Source organism: Narcine bancroftii, chromosome 8, assembly GCF_036971445.1.
Source record: "Narcine bancroftii isolate sNarBan1 chromosome 8, sNarBan1.hap1, whole genome shotgun sequence".
NCBI classification, from domain to species: domain Eukaryota; kingdom Metazoa; phylum Chordata; class Chondrichthyes; order Torpediniformes; family Narcinidae; genus Narcine; species Narcine bancroftii.
The window spans coordinates 106,703,096-106,724,661 of NC_091476.1; the positions used below are offsets into that span (position 1 = coordinate 106,703,096).

At 35.5% G+C, this 21,566-nt stretch overlaps 1 protein-coding gene across 3 annotated transcripts in view; it reads right to left on the reverse strand.

The window, feature by feature from the left end:
- Nucleotides 1-1,803: 1,803 nt before the first annotated feature.
- Nucleotides 1,804-21,566, reverse strand: part of LOC138741129 (ubiquitin-associated and SH3 domain-containing protein B-like) — a 129,323-nt gene continuing 109,560 nt past the window's right edge. For all 3 annotated transcript variants that reach the window (XM_069894713.1, XM_069894714.1, XM_069894715.1), the window contains 6 exons: nt 20,545-20,667; nt 19,603-19,695; nt 8,938-9,082; nt 7,268-7,374; nt 6,102-6,211; nt 1,804-5,122 (listed from right to left, as the gene is read on the reverse strand). In XM_069894713.1, coding sequence (XP_069750814.1) covers nt 4,985-5,122; nt 6,102-6,211; nt 7,268-7,374; nt 8,938-9,082; nt 19,603-19,695; nt 20,545-20,667 — 716 coding nt within the window. In that variant the 3' untranslated portion in view covers nt 1,804-4,984. The remainder of the gene's footprint in view (nt 5,123-6,101; nt 6,212-7,267; nt 7,375-8,937; nt 9,083-19,602; nt 19,696-20,544; nt 20,668-21,566) is intronic.

A 21,566-nucleotide genomic window follows, 5' to 3' on the forward strand; every position in this document is an offset into this window, starting at 1 on the left:
ATTTAATGTTGCTGTTTCCTTATTAATCCAATGAACCCAGTGTTCAACCACTATTCCTTGCAACTAACTGCAAGCATTGATCACCTTCTGCATTAAATTCTGCCATGCATTGAACCCAAATGCCTGCCCCTAGGCTGAATGATACACAAAAAGAAACTAAGCTCCAGACAAAGTAATTAAAGATATAAAGTTGAAATAAACAAATTCTTAAACTTAGAAACAGATCCCAGAAAAAGTTCTTCCCCTCTTCCTCACACTGCTTGGGGAAGACTTCTTGGTGGCAGATCAGCAGAAATTGTTTTAAAACACCTAGATTAATATTCATGGAGAAAGGAGACCGATTAAAATATGAACTTATTCTTTGATTTACTTCAGCGAGTAGTTAGGAAAGAGAATGGCAGAGAAGATGGGAGAATAGAGGAGCTCCATAAATAGTCAAATGGGATTGATGAGTCTATCATTTCAGACATTTTCTTTCATCTCAAGAATGTAAAATCTGAAAGACTGCTTTTGGAAAGTTTTATTAAGACCTTTTGTTGTGGTCTGATCTGAAAGAGAGGTACAAATTAATATAATGACTGGAAGAATTTATTTTTTAGTACTGAAATTCAATTTATTGCCAAAGCCAACACTAGAATTATGCTTTATTTTTATTACTGTGTTAGTGGGATGTAAACATCACCATGTCAGAATTTATTATTTTTTTCCTAAATGACTCTGCACTGACTAGATGGCTAGGCCACTTCATGGGAGAAGAGTTAAGGGTATTGTAGGTCAATTAGGCACACTTCTCCATGCACTAGAAAGGTTTTCAGCATTGATCAGTTATTTTTCATCAACATCACTGACACCAAACATTTATTCATGATTTAATTATTCAAAATTTTCAATCTATGATGGAATATGAAATCATTTGTGGATCAGTAACCTGGGGCTTTGCATATTTGTCACCTTTATTCCTATTGATAAGGACAGTTCGCTCAACATGAAGGAAAGCCTTCCCCTTCAGATTCAGCAACTCTTGCAAGGTCCAGAAAGTGTAACTTGAATTTTAAACTGAGAAAAAATACAGATGAAGAGATTAATGTATTCATCTGATAACCTCAACAGTGCATCTTCGTTTGTCTGTTCCAGCACGTTTATATTAAAAAGAAAATGATTGAAAACCTTAGCTTTTAGCGCATCAGAAACTATAAGGTCAAAAAGAAAATTTTGAAGACTTGTATCCTAATCATTCTGTTTTGAGCTGAACTTGTAAGAGATAAATTAGCTCAACACCCCTTGTTATTTTATCTGTGATTCCTACATTAAGTTACACGGACAAGCAATTTCTCTTTCAAGGTCAATTACCTTATCACAGAAACAAGATTTTATGCTGGTCAATAAAGTGCTGGAGAACCTCAGCATCCGTAGGAAGTAAAAAGGTATGACCTATTGAACTTCTCAGAAGTTTTGTTTATTCCGCTCAACCCCAGCCTCAGCCAATTTTCTAGTCTAACTCCAGTTCTACTAGTTGATCAGATCGCTATTATAATCTCAATCTTGCAGTGACTCAATCTCAGGGTTGTTGAGGCAGCCGTTTGTCAGAGTCCCCAAAGATGACGGGAAGGGCTGAGGATTATATGGACTAAACCGGTTTCCCTATTATTCAAGCCCAGCCTTCTGCCTTGCAGATTAATAATGACAGAATTAAACAGTGACTGTGGAAATACAAGTGATATGACAGGCTTTGACACAAACTGTATCTGCAGGAAAGAGTTTTAATCCTGAGCGCCATGCAGGTGAATACCAGAAACACAAAGATTAAGCTCACTGTTTAATCAAAATGAATTTTAAAAGTAGATGTAAACAACATATAACATTGGCATCGTATGAAATTTTGGTATCACCATAATTCCTGTCATTTATATGAACAAAATCATTTTGATAAATATAGAGCTTTTAATACTTTTTAAGTTTTAAATTAAACAGAAAACATTCTTTAGTATACTGCTATATTTCACACAAGATCTGGACTATGGTATAGCCTTCTGCTGCAATGCAAAAGAGAACAACATTTAAAAACTGGAATGCAAATGCAAACAGAGGCAAATATTGAAAGATTTGAATAATTCTTAGCTGATCACTTTCATAAATCTCCGTGGTAAACACCATTTACTGCTAATATGCAAACCTTGAAGGGGGGTTCTGATGAAATTTACCATTTCATAATCGAAGGCACTCCAATCCTCAAGTCAACACCAGAGTATTGTCAAATTACCCAGAAAGTCTAATCAGCCAGGCAACCATTATGCCTCAAAACATTTTACTGCACAAGCTATTTCTCAAAGATGAACACAGAAAATGATAAGCTGATAAATAAATGCAATTCTTAATTTTTCTAATATAGAATTTACACTTGAATTAAATGGGCATCATGGTCACCATGAGTAATTAAATTTACTTTCCAAGTTATCATACACCAAAAATATTTAATTGTCCTCTCCCCATCTTACAGCCATTTGGCTATTTCAAAGCTACTGTTCCACTGAAACAAGCTAGTTAGTTGCACCTTTTCCTTGTAGGGATTGTTGACAAACACATCTCACCAGAATGTCAACATGCTATCTTGTTGCTGGTGCATCTCATTCAAGCTTTACTTTGTCCTCATAAACCATGCACAATTTCAGCAGACATGATGGGGTAGCAAGCAGGAGTGGGAACCCTAAATAAGTTCACATTCATTGGCTCCAGAGTCAATGAAGGTCCTGGAACCACTCAACCATCCCTTAGTCCAATTCCACAATTAGACTTCCTTGGCTCAATTACAAAGCTTTCAAAAGGAGAAGTACCTAAAACTTATGAATCTCCATTTCTGGTCACTCTCCCAACCTTCACTGGTTTCTTGTGTACAATCTGAACACAAAGTTGATGGAAAGGAAAACTGGAGACTGCCTCAGAATAGGTTTTATGCCCCTTCAACACGAGGGAAAGATCCCTCAACATTCAATGCACAGCATGGCACTGAGAGTTTAAATTTCTGCATTGAAGTTGTACGGGAGCTCTCTTTTGTATGACTCACTGTGATAGACTTAAATTGAATTTTAGCTGTATTCTTGAAAAACTCACACGTGAAAAAAAAAATTAACTTTGCTCTGTGGTCTGATATTCCCAAATACAATAGTTTTCCAAGGTGTAGCAATTGTTTAACATTCTTTGACTGGAGCTTGAAATTGGATCACTTGCAGACTAATACAGGCAAATTGCTGTGATAAAAACAATCCCTTAAGCCACAGACTATTGCTAATTTTCATTACAAAATAGAAATACTTTGATCCAGAATTATCCAAATAACAAAGTATGATGACCTTGCATCTCATGGCATATAAAGTTACAGACATCTAGTTTTGAACAGAGAAGTCAAAGGACTCTCTGGAAACCTAAAGAGATGAGGGGTTTTATCTCTTCCTCTCCAATGGGTTCCTTTAATCCTTGACGAACATCCACCAAGAACAAAAGTTCTCCTAACAGAGTTTGATCAATATTTTGAACAAAACAAATGGTAATTTTCAGCCTTACTGTTAAGATGGTCAAATTTTCATCCTATATAAATTTTCTGGATGAATATTGAGCATGTCTACAATGGTAAAAGTAAAAGACTTATTCACCTCACACACAAATCATCAAAAATGTGAATTAAAAAGCTACATTTTGGTTGAGATGTATTTTTCAAGAATGTAAACTTATAGGGATAGAGGTGTTTCATTTGGGGATTAACAGTCCCGTAATTAAATAATATTTAGCTACATACTCAAAGTTCTCAGCTAAAACATTCTATTCTCTAAATTACACCATGTGTCAGAAAGTTGAAGGTTCAATACCTCTGTTTAAGTTTGGTAGCAAGCCTACTTTCAAAATGGTCAAGGAATGGAGCCGTGAAAGGAGAAACACGAGATCACTTAACTTTCAAGGACCTGTTCATCATTCAGTGTCATTCGTGAGACCCCAGTTAAAACATTCAGACCGATTTCACATCACCACTTGGTTCTACTGCTTGTACAGAGGTGACTGGGGAATCATTGATGTGAGATTGTCAGCTCATTCTTACACAATACTCCTTTTGAGAGTGTTCTCTCTGAAATATGGACTATGGAGTTGCTCCTGTTTTCTATGGCAAGGCAATAAATACATTCATATAATTAGATTAAACTTCAAAAAAAATTTCACAGAGTCAGATTCCACTAATAAAACACACAATAAATAAATCCTGTTCTATTGATAGTCTACTTGCCATGTTTTAAATATCTGGATATGGGCCTCATGTCAAGATATTCTCGCATGCCTTTGCTTTGGCTTAATTGCAATTTTGTTATTTGGCTTCAATTAAATATAGCATGGAGAAATAAAATCTCTTGACATTTGAAGATTGGGGATAAGCGACACCCTCCTGTTCTATGTAAATGATCCAGAATGCAAGATCTCATTATTCCATGTACATGGGAGAGGAGTCATAAATTAACAATGCTCCAGTGAATGCATGTCAGGACAGTTACTAGTGCTTCTGAAGCACTTTATACAGATTCCCTTGCCCCAATTATTGTGCAAGTACATTGCAAGTCCTACAAAAATTGTGTCAAACACAATTCAAATATAAATGAGCAGTCTGAAGTTCTTAACTATTTTGGGGTGCCTAAAGTCAACAAATTCTTGCCCTGAACCAAACACAATTGGCCCTGTAATCACATCAACTCATTCATAATTAAATATATTGGATGAAATAAATACAAGTCCTTCACATCAAGGTACTGAACTTGCAGATAACACAACAATCAAGTAACTAATGCTGCAGGGTACCCGGATGGTTGTTGCATCAGAGAGTATACCAAGCATGGCAGCGCATTGAACTGCTCATATGGAGTATGGGGAAAAGGGAAAGGAGGTGAAGTAGTAAGTGGAAGCACATGCTAATAATGGCTCTATCTTCCAGTGATAGTGGATCTCTCCATTAGTCTTGGAACAAGGTATCTCTCCAGCTAAAACTGTGATTGGGCCCGTGGGTGAGTGGTAGGATGGGAGGATCCACCAGCTGCCATATACCCGCATCTTCCAGTTCTTCACAGGCGCAAAATCCCAAATAAGGGATCTGTGGGAAGAAGAGAAAAATGTAAAGTGCATGAATTTTAGGTACAGGCAGAGCCAATTGTTCCAACAATCCTGAAACCTGTGATTCACCTTTGCATCTTAACCATGATCTAGAAACGCCTTTCCAATTGGTTTCTCTCATCCCTGAAAGTCTTTCTCGTCACAATTCTACTATTTTAGTTATTTTCTTGCAACTAAAAAATCAAGTTCAACCTTTAGCAATTTAGTTTGAAAGTAGCATCAAAAATATTTCTTCCAATAGTGCAGGACATTTGAAATAGTAATTCATGCCAAAAGTGGAAATAATTTTCTCATTCACTCCCTGGATTTTTCTGTACTTTTTTGTCTAATTTCCTCTTCTCATTCTCCTTTTGCATTTGTAACATTTCTTGTGCATTGGTCACATTTATTGTTGCACCAGTTGTAACAATCTAGCTGTTACAGTAGTTGGCAAGTTGTAATTTAAAAAAATACCCTGAATGGCATGCAAACAAAAATATTTATTCCATTTGTATATCCCTCCTAAAATGCTATCTTTCTAATAAAACAACCAAATTTGGCCGTACTAGCAAATAACTCCCGGATTTCTATCACTATTGAAGTAGATTTGGTTTAAATTTTCCTTTATTTCCCTGAAATTAGCCCTGATGATTCTCTCCATCTTCTCTATACTCTGCTACTTTTCTCCGTAGAAGCAGGTTGCATCCAGAACCTTTATGATCTCAACCAACTGGCAGGTAAAATCAAAACAGGGCCCAACTTTTAACGTGAGAAGGCCACAATGCTCAACTTGTGCTCTATGGCTCATTTCCTCAAAAGCCACTTCCAGGTTATTTCACTTAATTAGAAACATTTAGAATGAACAAAGATTGGGTACCAATATTATTGCCTTATTCCCACACTACTATAGAATTTTTTCTCTCTCTCTCTCTCTCTCTCTCTCTCTCTCTCTCTCAGTCAGAGGGCACAAAGGTACTGACCTTTCGAACCACTTGAACAAAGTCCTTGGAATTGCGTGCAGAGAGCCCCTGGAGCTGTCGGGTGCAAGCTTCTAGTGAAGAGGCGTGTGCTACAATCAGAATACTGTTACCTGAAAGGAACGAGCAAACCAAATCAACATTTCAGGTCACATCAAGCTCAAGAAAGAAATTCACAACACCACAGTGCATATTCATAGCTCTACATTCCTTTGAAGCCAATAAAATACTTTTTTCAGACATAATGGACACACATCCAAGGACAAACAGCAATGTGATAATCACTTCACGACATTAGGTAGAGAGGAAGATCAGTTCCCTTCCCTGCTTTTCTGAAATAGTACCATTCAGCTGTGGGGCACAGACCACTTTATGTTCAATAATTCATCTGTATAAGGGCTACTCCACTAGTAAGCATTCTCTCCATTCTGGATTGGACTGTCAGGCCTTGGTTGAAATAAGGAAATAAAATCTAAATGCAGAAGATTGTACATTTTTGGACTTCTCTACTCCAGGGGCTGTAAATCTGCACTATCCATCCTTTGGGTTTAAAAGTCTATCAATGTTAATTCCCCCATGACCTGATGAATGGCAGAGCAAACATTGGATATGGACCATCTAGAGCTGCATCTTGCCAAACAAAAGAGGGATGGAGAAGAGAGTGGAGGAATCCAGTGGGGAGATGGCAGTAGAGTGGGATGGAACCAGAGGAGGGGGAATGAGAATGGGTGGGGGTAGATAGGAAAGGAGACAAAACAGAAGTGGTACAGAAGAGAGATGGGTACGCATTAAAAAAAATTTAAGTTCATCCCATTGGGCCTTACTCTGTCAATGGAAAAAGCCCAGGACAGACCCTCTTGGCGATGCTCATTGGATTGTTGGAAAACTCATCCAATTCACTCACATCATTTAGGGGAGGAACTCCATCTTCCATATCCGACTGTCATACCACTTGTTGAAGCTTAAATTCCCTCTGAAATGGCCTACAAAGCTATTCAATAAAGGGCAATAGGGGTGGACAGCAAAAGATGGCCAATCCTGAAAAGCACAACATTTACAAATACCTTTGGCAATTTAAGGCAGAGATTTTTGGGTGTTGAAGTCATTGCTAAAATTATTTACTGAAAGACATTAATTAAAAATATCTTGGCAATGAATATAACTGTTACCTTTGAGTTTACATTCAGTCAGGATTTCCCTCATCACCTGGCAACTCCTGCTCATATACATCTCATAGGGTTCCGAAATCCCCAGTTTGTTCGCCTGTATGTGAGGTCTGCAAAATCCAAACAACAGTTAGCAATTGGCAGGAGGGAGTGTCAGATGAATGAAGAGCAAAGGGACATAGCCTGGTGGTATGCAAATTCTATGGACTGGTTCAAATAGTGGGAAATGGTTTTCACTCTGCACTCAAGAGGGTTGCATGCTTAGTGTAGTAGTTAGTGCAATGCTATTACAGTGCCAGCAACCCTGGTTCAAATCCGATGCTGTCTATAAGGTATTTGCACATTCTCCCCATGCCTACGTTGGTTTCCTCCTGGTGCTCCCATTTCCTCCCACCCTTCATAACATCTGGAGGTTATAGGTTAATTGGGGTATTAAGGCATGGGATCGAGGGAGAGAAAAGCCTGTTTCTATGGTGCACATCCAAAAACATTTTTTAAATTAAAAACTTTGGGACATCAAGGTTGTTGGAGAAGAAGAGGGCAGTTTACATTTTGAGCAGGTCCATTGTTCAATTCCACGAGCTCACATCATCACCACTTCCTTTAATTGCCAAAACATCAACCATCTCCATAGAAAATTTATCAACAACTGAGAATTAATTGTCTTTAGGGTAGATTCAAATATCTCATCTCACTCCCAAATGCCTCCCATCTTAACCTGAGACCATGGGTGAGAAATTAATTCATAAAAATTATTGAAAAAAGCCCAGTGCAGTTGAAAAAAAAATAGTTAACCAATAGTAGAGCAAGCATGTGCTTCCAGGTGCCTTACTATCCATCAGGAAAATAGTTTTCCCATTTCACAGGATTTAAATTTTCTTGCACAATTCCCCAAGGATATACCCCTCACCCAAACAGCATCAACTCTGATGTAACTTGCAAAATTTGACTGTAGGTAGAGTTTCAAACTCAATGGTCTGAAAAATTATTGTTCTAATTTATAAATGGAACAGTCAGGTTTTAAGAACACAAGTAGGAGCAGGAGTCGGCCATTTGGCCTGACAAGCCTGCTCCACCATTCAATAAGGTCATGGCTGAACTGATCAAGGACAGCTCCACCTACCTGGCTTTTCCCCACAACCCTCAATTTCCCCTACAAAACCAACTGTCTAAAATATATGTATTTAATGAGTCCGCCTCTGCTTTTATGTGCCTTGGACCAACACACAAACTGCATTCCTTATCCCTGCTGAGATATCCATGCTTCTCAAATCTCAATAGAACCTCTGTCATGTGCCTCAATTTGCTACAGCAATGAAGGTCGTGTTCACATCTAAAGGATGACTAAGTGATTCCAAACTCCCCTATTCTATTCCTTTTCCAGGAAAAGCACTTCACCTTTCGCAACAGAAATTTAATTTTTATTACACAAAATATAAAGATTAACAACTTTAGTCTCTTGCTCCTTCTATTGAAAGCTGGTTACTATATATGCCTGACATATAATACAAGTGCCTAAATAACGGTTTTCTGCTTCGCAAACTTTAAATCCATATCATTCAGGTTTTTGAAGGATTTAAATATTTTCCAATTAATTCAAGACCTATTGATAACCCACACAATGGTGGGTGATCACTCTTCTGAACAAGATTGCTTTCCATGCCAATTCGTACTTGTAGGTTGTGTCAGTCCCCAGGTTTGCTGCAGCAAGCTCCTCAGCCGTCATCCATGCTGGTAACGTGTTCCCTGAAACCCACTTTGTCCACTCGAACAGTCCAGGTTCCACCCGAACCTTAATCTGGTTTTCCTGCTGGAGTCCTGTAAGCAAAGTAATGCAGCATCACCGACTTCATGACTTGTTCAGCATAAGGAGCATCTCCAGGGCAAACCCATTTGAAGAATCACTGATTCTCCACTCTCTGCAATAACTCACATAAAAAGTTAGGGAAGTACTTGTAAGTAGAGAAAAGATGGATTAGAAGATGAATAGAAAGTGTAAAGAGGAAAATACAATTGAAAATATTTTTAAACCCACACTTTTTCAAGCAATACACTAGCATCTCTTCTTCACAGAGAGCTGCCATTGCAGCACATCCAGTGGGTTGGAGAGAAGGGGAATGAGGGGAAGGAAGCCATTTTGATATATTTATGAAAGACAAAAATGCAGGCTGGGAAGAAAGCAGCTGATTCTTCAAGTGTATTGAGCGCTCCGCTCAATTTGCACATCACATCAGCACAACTTACCACCACTTCATAGTCATTTCAATTCTTCATTTTGAAAAATCTGTATCTTGACACCATATTGTTGTAGGAGACAGAAGTGTCCCCACTCTTGCTAGCTGCAGGATCATGTGTGATCTGTCTGCCACTTCATTACTGTTATCCTGCCTACTTCTAGTAACCTTTCACCCCTCTGCTTATCGAGAAACCACATCTTCCTTCAAAATCTTGTTCCATCACTCTCATAACTGTTTCAAAGATCCATGATCCTTTGAGAAAATAGTGGCACATTATTTCACATGGGCAACTCATTTTCTTTTGAGCAGTGCCCCCATATATCTAGATTATTGTTCAAGAGGTAACATCATTCTCTATTTATGAAGGTAATAGAACAAGTTTTCAAATTGTATAATTTTCCAGAAACTTTTTCTACAACAATAATTACAATTATTACTACAAAAGATAGAGATCCATTAAAACCAGATTCATAAAGACCTATATCATTATTAAATGTTGATTATAAAATTGTATTGGTGAATAGGATTAATGATTATCTTCCTGAATTACTAAATATGGACCAGACAGGTTTTGTTAAAAATAAATAAACTTTGGAAAATATAGCAAGGTTACCAAGTATAATTCATTTAGCACAGAGGAAAAAAAATTTGAGTGTAATAGTGGCTTTAGATGCAGAAAAGGCTTTTGATAGGTTAGAATGCTATTTTTTTTATTTAAAATCTTGAGTAAATTTGGTTTTGGATTGAATTTTAAAAATTGCATTAAAGCATTATATGAAAATCCTAAAGCAAAGTAATAACAAACAGACAGATGTCTCAATCTTTTAATTTTACTAGACCAAGTAGACAAGGGTGTCCTTTATCTCCAGCTTTGTTTGCTTTAGCTATAGAGCCACTTTCACAAAAGATTCGAAATGATCAACAGTTGAAAGGGTTTGTAATAAATCAGATTGAACATAAGATTAGTTTATTTGCTGATGATGTGTTAGTATATTTAACCCAACCACAATTATCATTACCTAGACTTTTTAGTCAGAGTATGGAGAAGTTTCAGGACATAAAATAAATTGGGATGAAAGTGAAGTAATGGAATTGGTGCAAGGAGATTATTCACAATGTTGAAAAGAAGCTTGATTTAAGTGGACAGATAAGATTAAATATTTAGGTATACGTATTGATAATAATTTGAAAAATGTATATAAATTAAATTATATTCCAATATTCAAGAAGATAGATGGACTTTTTTTTAAATATAAATGGGGGAATTTACCTGTTACTTTAATTGGAAGAGTTAATTGTATTAAAATGAATATTTTTCTTAGAATTCAATATATATTTCAGACATTGCCTATTTTTATACCTCAATTCTTTTTCAGGATTTAAATAAACAAATTAGGAAATTTTTTTGGAAAGGAAAAATGGCAAGAAAATCATTAGAAAAGTTAACATGGGGGCATGGCATGATGGCGTAAGGAACAGACGTGCCTTCCAGTCCTCTCCTGACTCTTTGTTATTGTTTTGTCTATAAGTGCCCGTTAAAACTTTTTAAAAGCTTAGAAATAGTTAGAGGTGTTGAATCAGTTTCTAATGGTACAACTGCTGAAAAGAAGTAAAAAAAAACGGCAACAGATCGTTAAGAAACTGCACTTCCCGAGGTTATCTGAGCCTACCTGTTTACAAGAAGTCAGGACTCAGCGTGGAATGGATCCAGGAAGAGAGGTACAAGATTCTGCAACGGAGCTCCGCTCTTTATCGGCAGGGCTCTTTAAAGATGGCGCCCGGCAGCCCTTGGAACAAAGGGCAAGCCAGGTGCGTGCGCGTGAATCAACGCCCGCTGTGAGAGCGCTGTCAATGAATCTTTGACAGCTAGAACAGCTGGGACACTGCCAGCTGAAGACCCGACTCTGAAAAGACGCTTACCGATTGATGTAGCGGTGGCGCTGCGAAATGCACCACCAGTAATGAAGACTTCAACAGACATCGATGTAATGAAGGAATTTGACATAATATGAGTTAAGGATAACCCTGGCCATCAGCCTCCAGATACTGCTGAGGAGGTTGTTGCAGGGGTTTCCACACGCAGTCATACTGTAAGAAAAGCAGTTAAACCAAGGGAAGGAATAGAAGACCCTTTGGCTATACAAAAGCAGCAAGATCCTACTGTGCCTGAATCTATTCCAGTAGGTATGCTTATTAAGAATCTTGAATCTAAGTTATCCTCTACAATAAAAGAAATAGGTAAGGCTTTAGTTCAAGTTAATACAAAGCTTAATACTTTGGTGGACATTAATACTCAACAGATGGTTGATTATGGAGCTTTTAAGCTTGAAACGAGCGAAAGACTTGATGTTTGTGACCAAGGCATAGTCGAGGTACGAGACCAAATATAAGCTGTAAATAAAACAATTGAAATTTTACAAATTCAGAATAAAAATTTAGCGAAAAAGGTTGATTATTTGGAGAATCAATCTGGACGGAATGATATAAAAATTGTTGGTTTGCCAGAAGATATGGAAGGATCAGATCCAAGAAAATTCTTCACTGAATGGATTCCACAAATGTTAGGACAAGATAAGTTTCCAGAAGGCTTAATATTGGAACGTGCCCATAGAGCTTTGAGAAGAAAGCCTTTTCCAGGACAAAATCCAAGACCTGTTTTGGTTCATTGTTTAAATTATTATGATAGAGAGACAATTTTGCATGTGGCTATAAGAAACACACAACAAAGAAGATCTCCCTTGATGGTTCAGAACAATCGTGTTTTTTTTTATCCGGATTTGAGTCAAGAAGTTATGTCTCAACAACGTGAATTTAATCCTGTGAAAGAAGTGTTGTGGAAAAAAGGATATAAAGCAACATTTAGATACCCTGCAGTATTGAAGATTTTTCAAGATGGCTATCAACCAAAATTTTTTGATAATCCTAAGGAAGCTATGGACTTTGCTCAATTATTGCCAATTATGCAATTTCAGGAAAGACGTAGTCCACCACGGTCTCCAAGGAGAGTGGAGACGCAAGATGGGAACCGAATTCCAAGAAGAAATGGAAACAATGGTGGTCGGAGTGATAAAGTTGATTAAAAAAAAAAATTCTGAGAAGATTTCAGATAATGATGATAGTTTAATGTGAAACGGGAGTTGGGAGAGGGAGCTGGGCGGGCATCATTTTCCAGAAGTCATCAGCTACGCGTGAGTTATCTCACACCCAATACCTTGTGGGAGTTACCGCATTGAGCGGTTGAGACAGGAGGAGGTGGTTGCAACCTCCTACCTGTTTTTTTTTCATCAATATTTGGATTAAGGAGTAAAGTTTTTTTTAAATTATTATCTTTAAATTTTTTTTCTCTCTTTTTGTAGTTTTAGGAGGGGATAAGGGAAGGGGGTGTTTTTCTTTATTTTTATTTTTGTTTCTCCTTCTCTTTTTCTTTGTGTTATTGTAAGTAATGTCTAAACTTAAGTTTGCCTCTCTTAATTTTCAGGGTTTAAATAATCCTATTAAGTGTAATAAAGTACTTGCTTACTTAAAAAAATTTAAAGTTGATGTGGCTTTTTTGCAGGAAACTCATTTAACTGATAAGGAACATTTGAAACTTAAACGCGAATGGGTTGGACAAGTTTTTCTATTCTTCATTTAATTCAAAGGCGAAAGGAGTGGCAATTCTGGTGCATAAGAATTTACCATTTCAGTTACAGAATGAAGAGAAAAATGGAGGAAGATTATTAAAATTGTACAATTCTTAATGAAGCTTGGACTCTGCTTGATGTTTATGCTCCAAATGTTGAAGATACAGCTTTTATTGTAGATGTGTCTTTATTACTTGGACAAACAAATTCTAATGTGATGATTGGGGGAGATTTAAATGTGGTATTGGAGCCTTTATTGGACAAGTATCCAAGAGTAATTAAGAAATCTAAGATGGCAGTACAAGTGACTGATATGATGAAAGATTTGAATTTAGTTGATATCTGGCGAATACTTAATCCTACAGAGAAAGATTTTTCTTTTTATTCTTCACGTCATAATTCCTTTTCAAGAACTGATTATTTTTTAATTTCAACACATTTGCAGGATAAGGTTATATCTGTGGATTATAAGGCAAGGTTGGTCTCAGATCATTCATTATTATTATTAGAATATCAGAGCTCACAAGATGTTCAGAGAACCCCAAGATGGAGATTTAACACTATGTTATTACAAAAACCAGAATTCATTAGTTATTTAAAAAAACAAATTGAGGATTTTATTAGTAATAATGTTAACTCTGTTTCTAGTCATTTTGTTTTATGGGATGCAATTATTACGAGGTCAAATTATTAGCTATGCATTTAAAGTAAAGAAAGAGAGAATTAGAGAGATTGAAGATTTAGAGAAAAAGATAACTGTTAGTGAAAAAGAATTTTAAAAAAAAACTACTGAAATGCAAAAGAACCAGTTAACTAATTTAAAATTAAAGTATAATGAATTACAAACATATCAATTTGAATGTTTAATGAATCGAACTAAACATAAGTTTTATGAATGGGGCGAGAAAGCTCATAAAGTTTTATCATGGCAGTTAAAAAAAGAACAATTATCCAGGATTATACCAGTAATTAGAAAAAAATCCGCTATTACTTTTAGACAAAAAGAAATTAATGAGGAATTTTGCAATTTCTATAAAAAATTATATACGTCTGAGTGTAAAGATGTAAGTGAAGATGCAATAGATTCTTTTTTCAAAAATATTAATTTGCCACAGCTGAATCAAGAAGATAGACAAGAGTTGGATAAATCTTTTACAGAGAATGAAATTGAAATGGCTATAAGAGATATGCCAAATGGAAAGGCACCCGGTGAAGATGGGTTCTCTATAGAATTTTATAAAACTTTTTATGTTGATATATCTTCTATTTATAAGAATGTAATAAAGCAAATTTATAAAACTTTTCAATTACCTGAATCTTGTTCTAATGCAATAATTACGGTTATACCAAAAAAAGATAAAGTTCCTTTACAGGTTTCTTCTTATCGACCAATATCGTTGTTAAACGTAGATTATAAAATTGTAGCTAAAGTTATGGCTAATAGATTGGTCTTTATGTATTATTTTAGGTAAATATTGAGCCAAACAGGATTTATAAAAAAACAGATATGCATCTGATAATATTTTGCGACTAATTACTTTGATAAATAAATTTAAATCTCAAATGAATTATCCAATAGTGGTTTCATTAGATGCAGAAAAGGCTTTTGATAGAGTGGAATGGAAGTTTTTATTTAAAGTACTTGAGAAATTTTGTATTGGTTCTTCGTTTATTGGATTGATAAAGGCTTTATATAATAGTCCGAAGGCTAGAGTTGCTACTAATGGACAGATCTCAGAATCTTTTGATTTAACAAGGTCTACTAGACAAGGATGTCCATTGTCACCTGCTTTATTTGCTATAGTTATTGAACCTTTGGCACAGTTAATACGTCAAAATGAAAATGTTAAGGGTATGAGAGTTTTGAATGAGGAATATAAGATTAATTTATTTGCAGATGATGTTTTATTATACCTGGTGGACCCTGATATTTCTTTACCAGCAATTCAAGAATCTTTAGAAAATTATGGTCAATTATCTGGCTATAAGGTAAATTGGGCTAAAAGTGAAATTTTGTCAATTTGTAAAGATGATTATTTGATTTATAAAAATATTACGAAGTTGAAGTGGACAAAACAAATTAAATATTTGGGAATTAATGTCAATACAGAATATCAAGATTTATATTCAATTAATTACCTTCCCTTAATAAAAAAGATTAAACTAGACTTGATTAGGTGGAAGGACTTACCTTTAGGTTTATTGGGGAGGATTAATACTATAAAAATGAATATTTTTCCTCGGATGCAATATTTATTTCAATCAATTCCTTATTTTTTTAAAAAGTTTTTTTTAAGGATTTATACAAAGCAGTTAGAGAATTTTTATGGAAGGGAAAATTTCCGAGGGTAGCAATGAAAAAATTGATGTGGGACTTTCAATTTGGAGGTTTGAGATTACCCAATTTTCAATATTATTATGAGGCAGCTCAATTTAAATTTCTTAGTGCATTAATGAATATGGAGGATCCACCCAGTTGGGCAAAGATAGAACTGGCAGTTATTTTCGAAAAATCTCCACATTAATTTTTGTTTCGATGGAATAAAAATTTGTTACGAACTTATGATGTACCAATATTGAAACATTTATTGAATCGATGGACGAGTAAACTTGATAAAATGGGGCTTAAAAATAAATGGTCTGGGCGATTGCCATTATATAATAATCAACTTGTTCCTTTTACGGTCTCCAATATCACTTTGAAACAATGGGAAAGGAAAGGAATAAAAAACTTATCTGATTGTTTTTTTGAAGGACATTTTTGTTCTTTTGAGGAATTACAAATGAAATTTGGTATTAGTGGAAATTCTGTATTTGTGTACTATCAGTTAAGATCATTTGTAAAACAGATATGTGGTCGGCAAATGACTTTATTGCCTGAAACTAGTTTTGAGAAATATGTACTTTCAATACCAGAAAAGGGGTATATATCTGATTTGTATTGTATTTTACAAGAAAATGAAAGCAAGAAAGATTGGGATAAAGGTAAGTTGAAATGGGAAAAAGATTTAGGTTCTACAATAGCTGAAGAAGCTTGGATGGAAATTTGTCAAAATAGTATTCGGAAATTGATTAATGCTAGATTAGCGATGATTAATTATAATTTTATACATCAATTATATTTAACACCAGAAAAATTTAAAAAATTTGGTCTTAGTAAGTCAGATTGTTGTTTTCGTTGTGACCAGACAGCTAGTACTTTTTTTACATACTGTCTGGTCCTGTGACCGATTGCAACAGTTTTGGAAAGGTATTCAATCTATATTTAATAGATTATATAATATTTGTGTTATCAGATTTATTTTATCTATTTAGCTTTAGCAGTGGCCAAGAAATGTATAGCGTCTACTTGGAAAGATAGAAATATACTAACTTTGGACAGGTGGTATTTAGAGATGAAGTCTTGTTTAATTATGGAAAAGATATCTTTTTCAATTCAAGATAAGATGTCTTTTTATAAGTGGACTCCATTTGTTAAGTATATGCAATCAAGTTTGATTTAAGTATGTTCTTAGATGTGATATTTTAGATCTGATAAATCTTTTTTTAAATTATTTTTATTTGTCATCTTTCTCTTTGGCTTGGCTTCACAGACGAAGATTTATGGAGGGGGTAAATGTCCACGTCAGCTGCAGGCTCGTTTGTGGCTGACAAGTCCGATGCGGGGCAGGCAGACACGGTTGCAGCGGTTGCAGGGGAAAATTGGTTGGTTGGGGTTGGGTTTTTCCTCTTTTGTCTTTTGTCAGTGAGGTGGGCTCTGCAGTCTTCTTCAAAGGAGGTTGCTGCCCGCCGAACTGTGAGGCGCCAAGATGTACGGTTTGAGGCGATATCGGCCCACTGACGGTGGTCAATGTGGCAGGCACCAAGAGATTTCTTTAGGCAGTCCTTGTACCTCTTCTTTGGTGCACCTCTGTCACGGTGGCCAGTGGAGAGCATCGAGTCCACGCTGCTGAAGATCCAGCTGCGCTGGGTGGGTCACGTCTCCAGAATGGAGGACCATCGCCTTCCCAAGATCGTGTTATATGGCGAGCTCTCCACTGGCCACCATTATTTGTCATATTTTTCTTTTTTTGTGTATGTTTTTTTTTAATACATAATATTATTAATTTTACTAATTCTTCACTCTTTATTTTGGGGGAGGGGAAGGGTGGTTTTTTTTTTATATATATAGATTTTTAGTTCTTGTATATGTAGGGGGGGTTAGGTTGAATTAAGTTTGGTTATTAATGTTGTATTGTAATTATATTATTTTATTTTATATATTTTCTTTAAATGTAATTTTTCTTTTTATTCCTGTGATAAAGTTTTTTAAAAAAGTTAACATGGAAATATGAATTAGGAGGATTACAATTTCCTAATTTTAAGAATTATTACAAGGCAGCACAATTAAGATTTCTTGTTTCTTTGTTTGTAAAAGCCAAACCATCTTGGGTGGAAATTGAATTAAATTAAATTGGAGAAACTATATCAGAGGAGTTTATTTATAAATGGGAATGAAAATTAATAACAATGGATAAATATTGAAACACTTACTTAATATTTGGAATAAAGTTCAATTTGAAATTGATGGAAACCTTTTATTTAAAATTGAGCATCCTCTCAATTTTTTCAAAAGACAATCATTTTTTTAATACTTGGAATAATAAAGGAATTTCTAAATTGGGAGATTGTTATAATAATGATAGATTGATGTCATTTGATGAATTAAAAATTAAATAATATTCCTCGTAACTCGTTATTTTATTTTCAATTAAGAGCTTATTTAAGAGAGAAATTAGGCTCTGAAATGATTTTGGAACAAATTATTGTTGATGGAACAATTAAAAAATTAATTTCAATAGCATATGTGTTGTTACAAACACCTAAAGTAGGTATGTTTAATTTAAAGGAAAAATGGGAACAAGATTTAAATATAACAATAGATCAGCAGATTTGGCAAAATCTAGGTCTTATTATGTTTAATACTATTAATGTAAGGTATAGATTACTCCCATTATAATTTTTTTACATTTATTATATATTACGCATCAGAAATTGAATAGATGGAGATCAGATGCATCGTACCAATATTTTAGATGTGGAAAATAAGTTAGAACCTTTTTTCACTCTACATGGTCTTGTTCGAAGGTTAAACCTTTTTTGGTTTCTGTTAGTAAGTTTTTACAACTAATTACTGGTGTTTTTCCATTAAATCCTGAATTATTGTTGGGAAATTTTGATATTACCTAAATTATCTTTGTTATATTTTCAATTGAAATTTGTTAAGTTAGTTTTGGTAATAGCAAGGAAATGTGTTGCTGTTACATGGAAATCAGATGTTCCATTACCAATAGAAAGATGGCATGCCGAGATTCAAAGTTGCATTTCTTTTAAAAGAATTACATATAATTCAAGGGGTAAATACTTTCTATTTTTACATATTTGGAGTCTGTATGCTAGAATAATGAGATTAAAGTTAAATAATTTTTTGCTTTCAATAATGTTCTTTTTGGGATCCTTGAGCAATCCAAATTAATAATTTAATTTATAACTTAATAGTTATGTAACTGTGTATTTTATATTTTGATTTTAGTTATTGGGATTAGTTTAGGTTGGGGGAGGGTTTAGTTGTGTTTTAGGGTTTATTTAGTTTTAGTAGTTCTTTTTAGTATATTTTTTTCCTTTTTCTTTCTTTTTTATATATTATCAAAATATATTTGTAAACACTGAAACATTGTGATTTGATATTAATTGTTATAATTATCATATATGAGTTGATTTAGATAATTTTTTTTTAAAAGTAACATCATCTCCAAATCTACCCTGCCAAAATCCACTGGATCTGATGTTTCAATCAAGACAGCTTTCCCAGATCTAAACTCCAAAAGACACAAACCTGGTCTATCCATTCTCTCTTCAAAAATCAAAACATTTGCTGAGGAATTCATCTTTTTAATGAACTCCATGAACAACTGATTAGCACATATATGAAATTACAGAAAGTTTTTTTTTCAATAAAGCATGGTTATTTCAATGAACATGAGTGGAGGATAGTTAGACAATTCAAAGTAGGTGCACTTAATTCCAGTGACTTAATGTTGTGGATGGCAGTTATTGACTGACTGGGGTATAACCCAGTCATTTCCATTCTAGGCAGCATAAGTAATCTGTAATAACATCTTTGGCATATCTCAGAAAGTGAGACAAACCCTACTCTAGTTGTGAAGACAATCAAGCAAGTTTCAGGAAAAGCATTTGGCCCAAATCACCATTTACTAATTACCAAACTTGTGCTTAAAGTGATGGATTTTGAGAATCTGTTTGTGAAGATGGACAGGAGGTAGGAATTGCACAAGCACAGGCAAGGGGTCTGGGAAGAACCTGACAGGATAGGGAAAAAAAAATCCTCACTGGACAGAGACTTGTGGTAATAAACTGCAGAGGCTGGGTAGTGGGGAGCAAGCAGAGAATTTGTTAACATATATAATCGTGGCATTACCTTTTAATATGTTGAATGCAGTCTGCACACAGCGAAGTGAGGGTGAACAGTACACATGGTCAATGATGGATTTACTTTCCAGCAGAGCTTCACCTGCAAGTCAAGCACAACACATTAGATTCATTCAATTCCTAGGAAACATCAACCCTTTCACCAGCTTCCTTCTCAAAAGTTTCAAAGTAGTTATAGTTTAGAGCTTTAATAGCACGGATTACAAATTTCCTTCCTAACTGTTCTTGGTAAATTGAGGGGTCCTGCATATTTTCAATCCAATAGTCCTTGGATGAATCTTATGCCTACTCACCTGGGGGAATCAAGGAATGGAGTAACCCTAAAAACAGATTTTGATAACTTGCTTCAGAAGACAGGGTACTTGATATATTTTAATTCCAGTTTAATCTCTTCTCACAACCATAAATTCATATGTTGCACCCAGTGTTAGTATTATGTCTCATTTTTAACATTGGAAATGCACAGGGCATCCAATTTCCTGACCGAGAACACAATCCGTGTCAATAAATCAATTATCTGAGCATTCAAGGATATTCAACTTTCTGGAAGCGATAAAGGCCTGGTTTCTATCCAACAACATGAGAGATGCTAAACCCTTGGACCAATCTTCATCCAACCTCTCTCAGTCCAGGTATCATTCAAGTAAATCGGACTCTCTCCTACTCCAAGCCATGACATGGTGTACAAAACTGAACCCAACCCTGCAGTTGAGAGATCTCATCCAAGGCTTTGTTTAACTTAAGATAAACTTCCATTCTCCTGGCCCATGGACTCTGATAGTGGAGTTCAAAGAACTTTGCCAGAGGTTTCAAAAATCCCAGACTGCAGTGAGAATGTGATACAAGAGCTGAAGATGACCATGAAAGAGAACCAAAAAAAATGACAAGGTAACTACAAATTGCGACTGAAGAGTCAATAGCATTAACTTACCAACAAGCCTTGCCTGAGTGCAGCCAAACACAGTGATGGGAGCATCTTTCTCATAATCTTTGTAGCCACCACTTCTTTGAGGTAAAGCTGGGGGCATGTTCAAATTGGACCGAATGTAATTACCTATTTCAAGAGTAAATGTCATCAGATTAACCCTCAAGTAAAAGCCCGAACAAGACTCCTAGAGCTAAAATGAGAGAATTAGCACCTTCATGACTCTGGAGAGATTGGTGTTTCATTTGTTTTAAATTCCCAACGGCAGCCTTCAAGTGATATCAGTTGACAGTTAAACAGGACACCATTTCAAAATGCCAACCGTGATATTTACCATTAGCCAATACAGCTTCCTGTAAATGCCCCAAGGAAGCAAATGACATCTCTCAGTTTTGCCATGATATGGCACATCATCTTCTGTCCACAACATGTCTCAGTTAAATCCAAGAGCAATATTTGTGAATGGTCCTGGCATCAACAAACTCAGTGTACAAAATGCTTTCTTATAGCCAATGGTTACCACCCCTCCATCATCAGACTCCTAAACAGCAAATTCAATCAGAGACCCTTACTTAGCACATTATTTATTAATGATTATATATTTTCTGCATTGCCGTTTGTGAGCACTTCCTCCTTGTCTACATTTCTCTCTTTTATATACACATCTTTTTTGCATTACCAATAAGTAGAAGTTCTGCCTGGCCCACGGGAAAAAGGATCTCAGGGTTATTTGTGATGTCTTGTATGGACTCTGACAATAAGTCTGAACTGTTAAGATCAGATTTGTCTTCAAGACAAAGGCCACACAATGCCTGCTTGAAGAATCAGCATGAAAGTTCCTCATTCCTTGTTACTACGTTTTGGCCCTTGTGGGAAAAATAGACCTTTCTCAACCTCAAAGAACTTCCAGCCATTCAAAGTGTAGTCACTCTTGCGAATGTAGATAATTAACGAACTGCAAACTCCCACTAATAACACACAAATTATGCACCACATAAATTCTACAACAATACATTTTAATCCCCCCA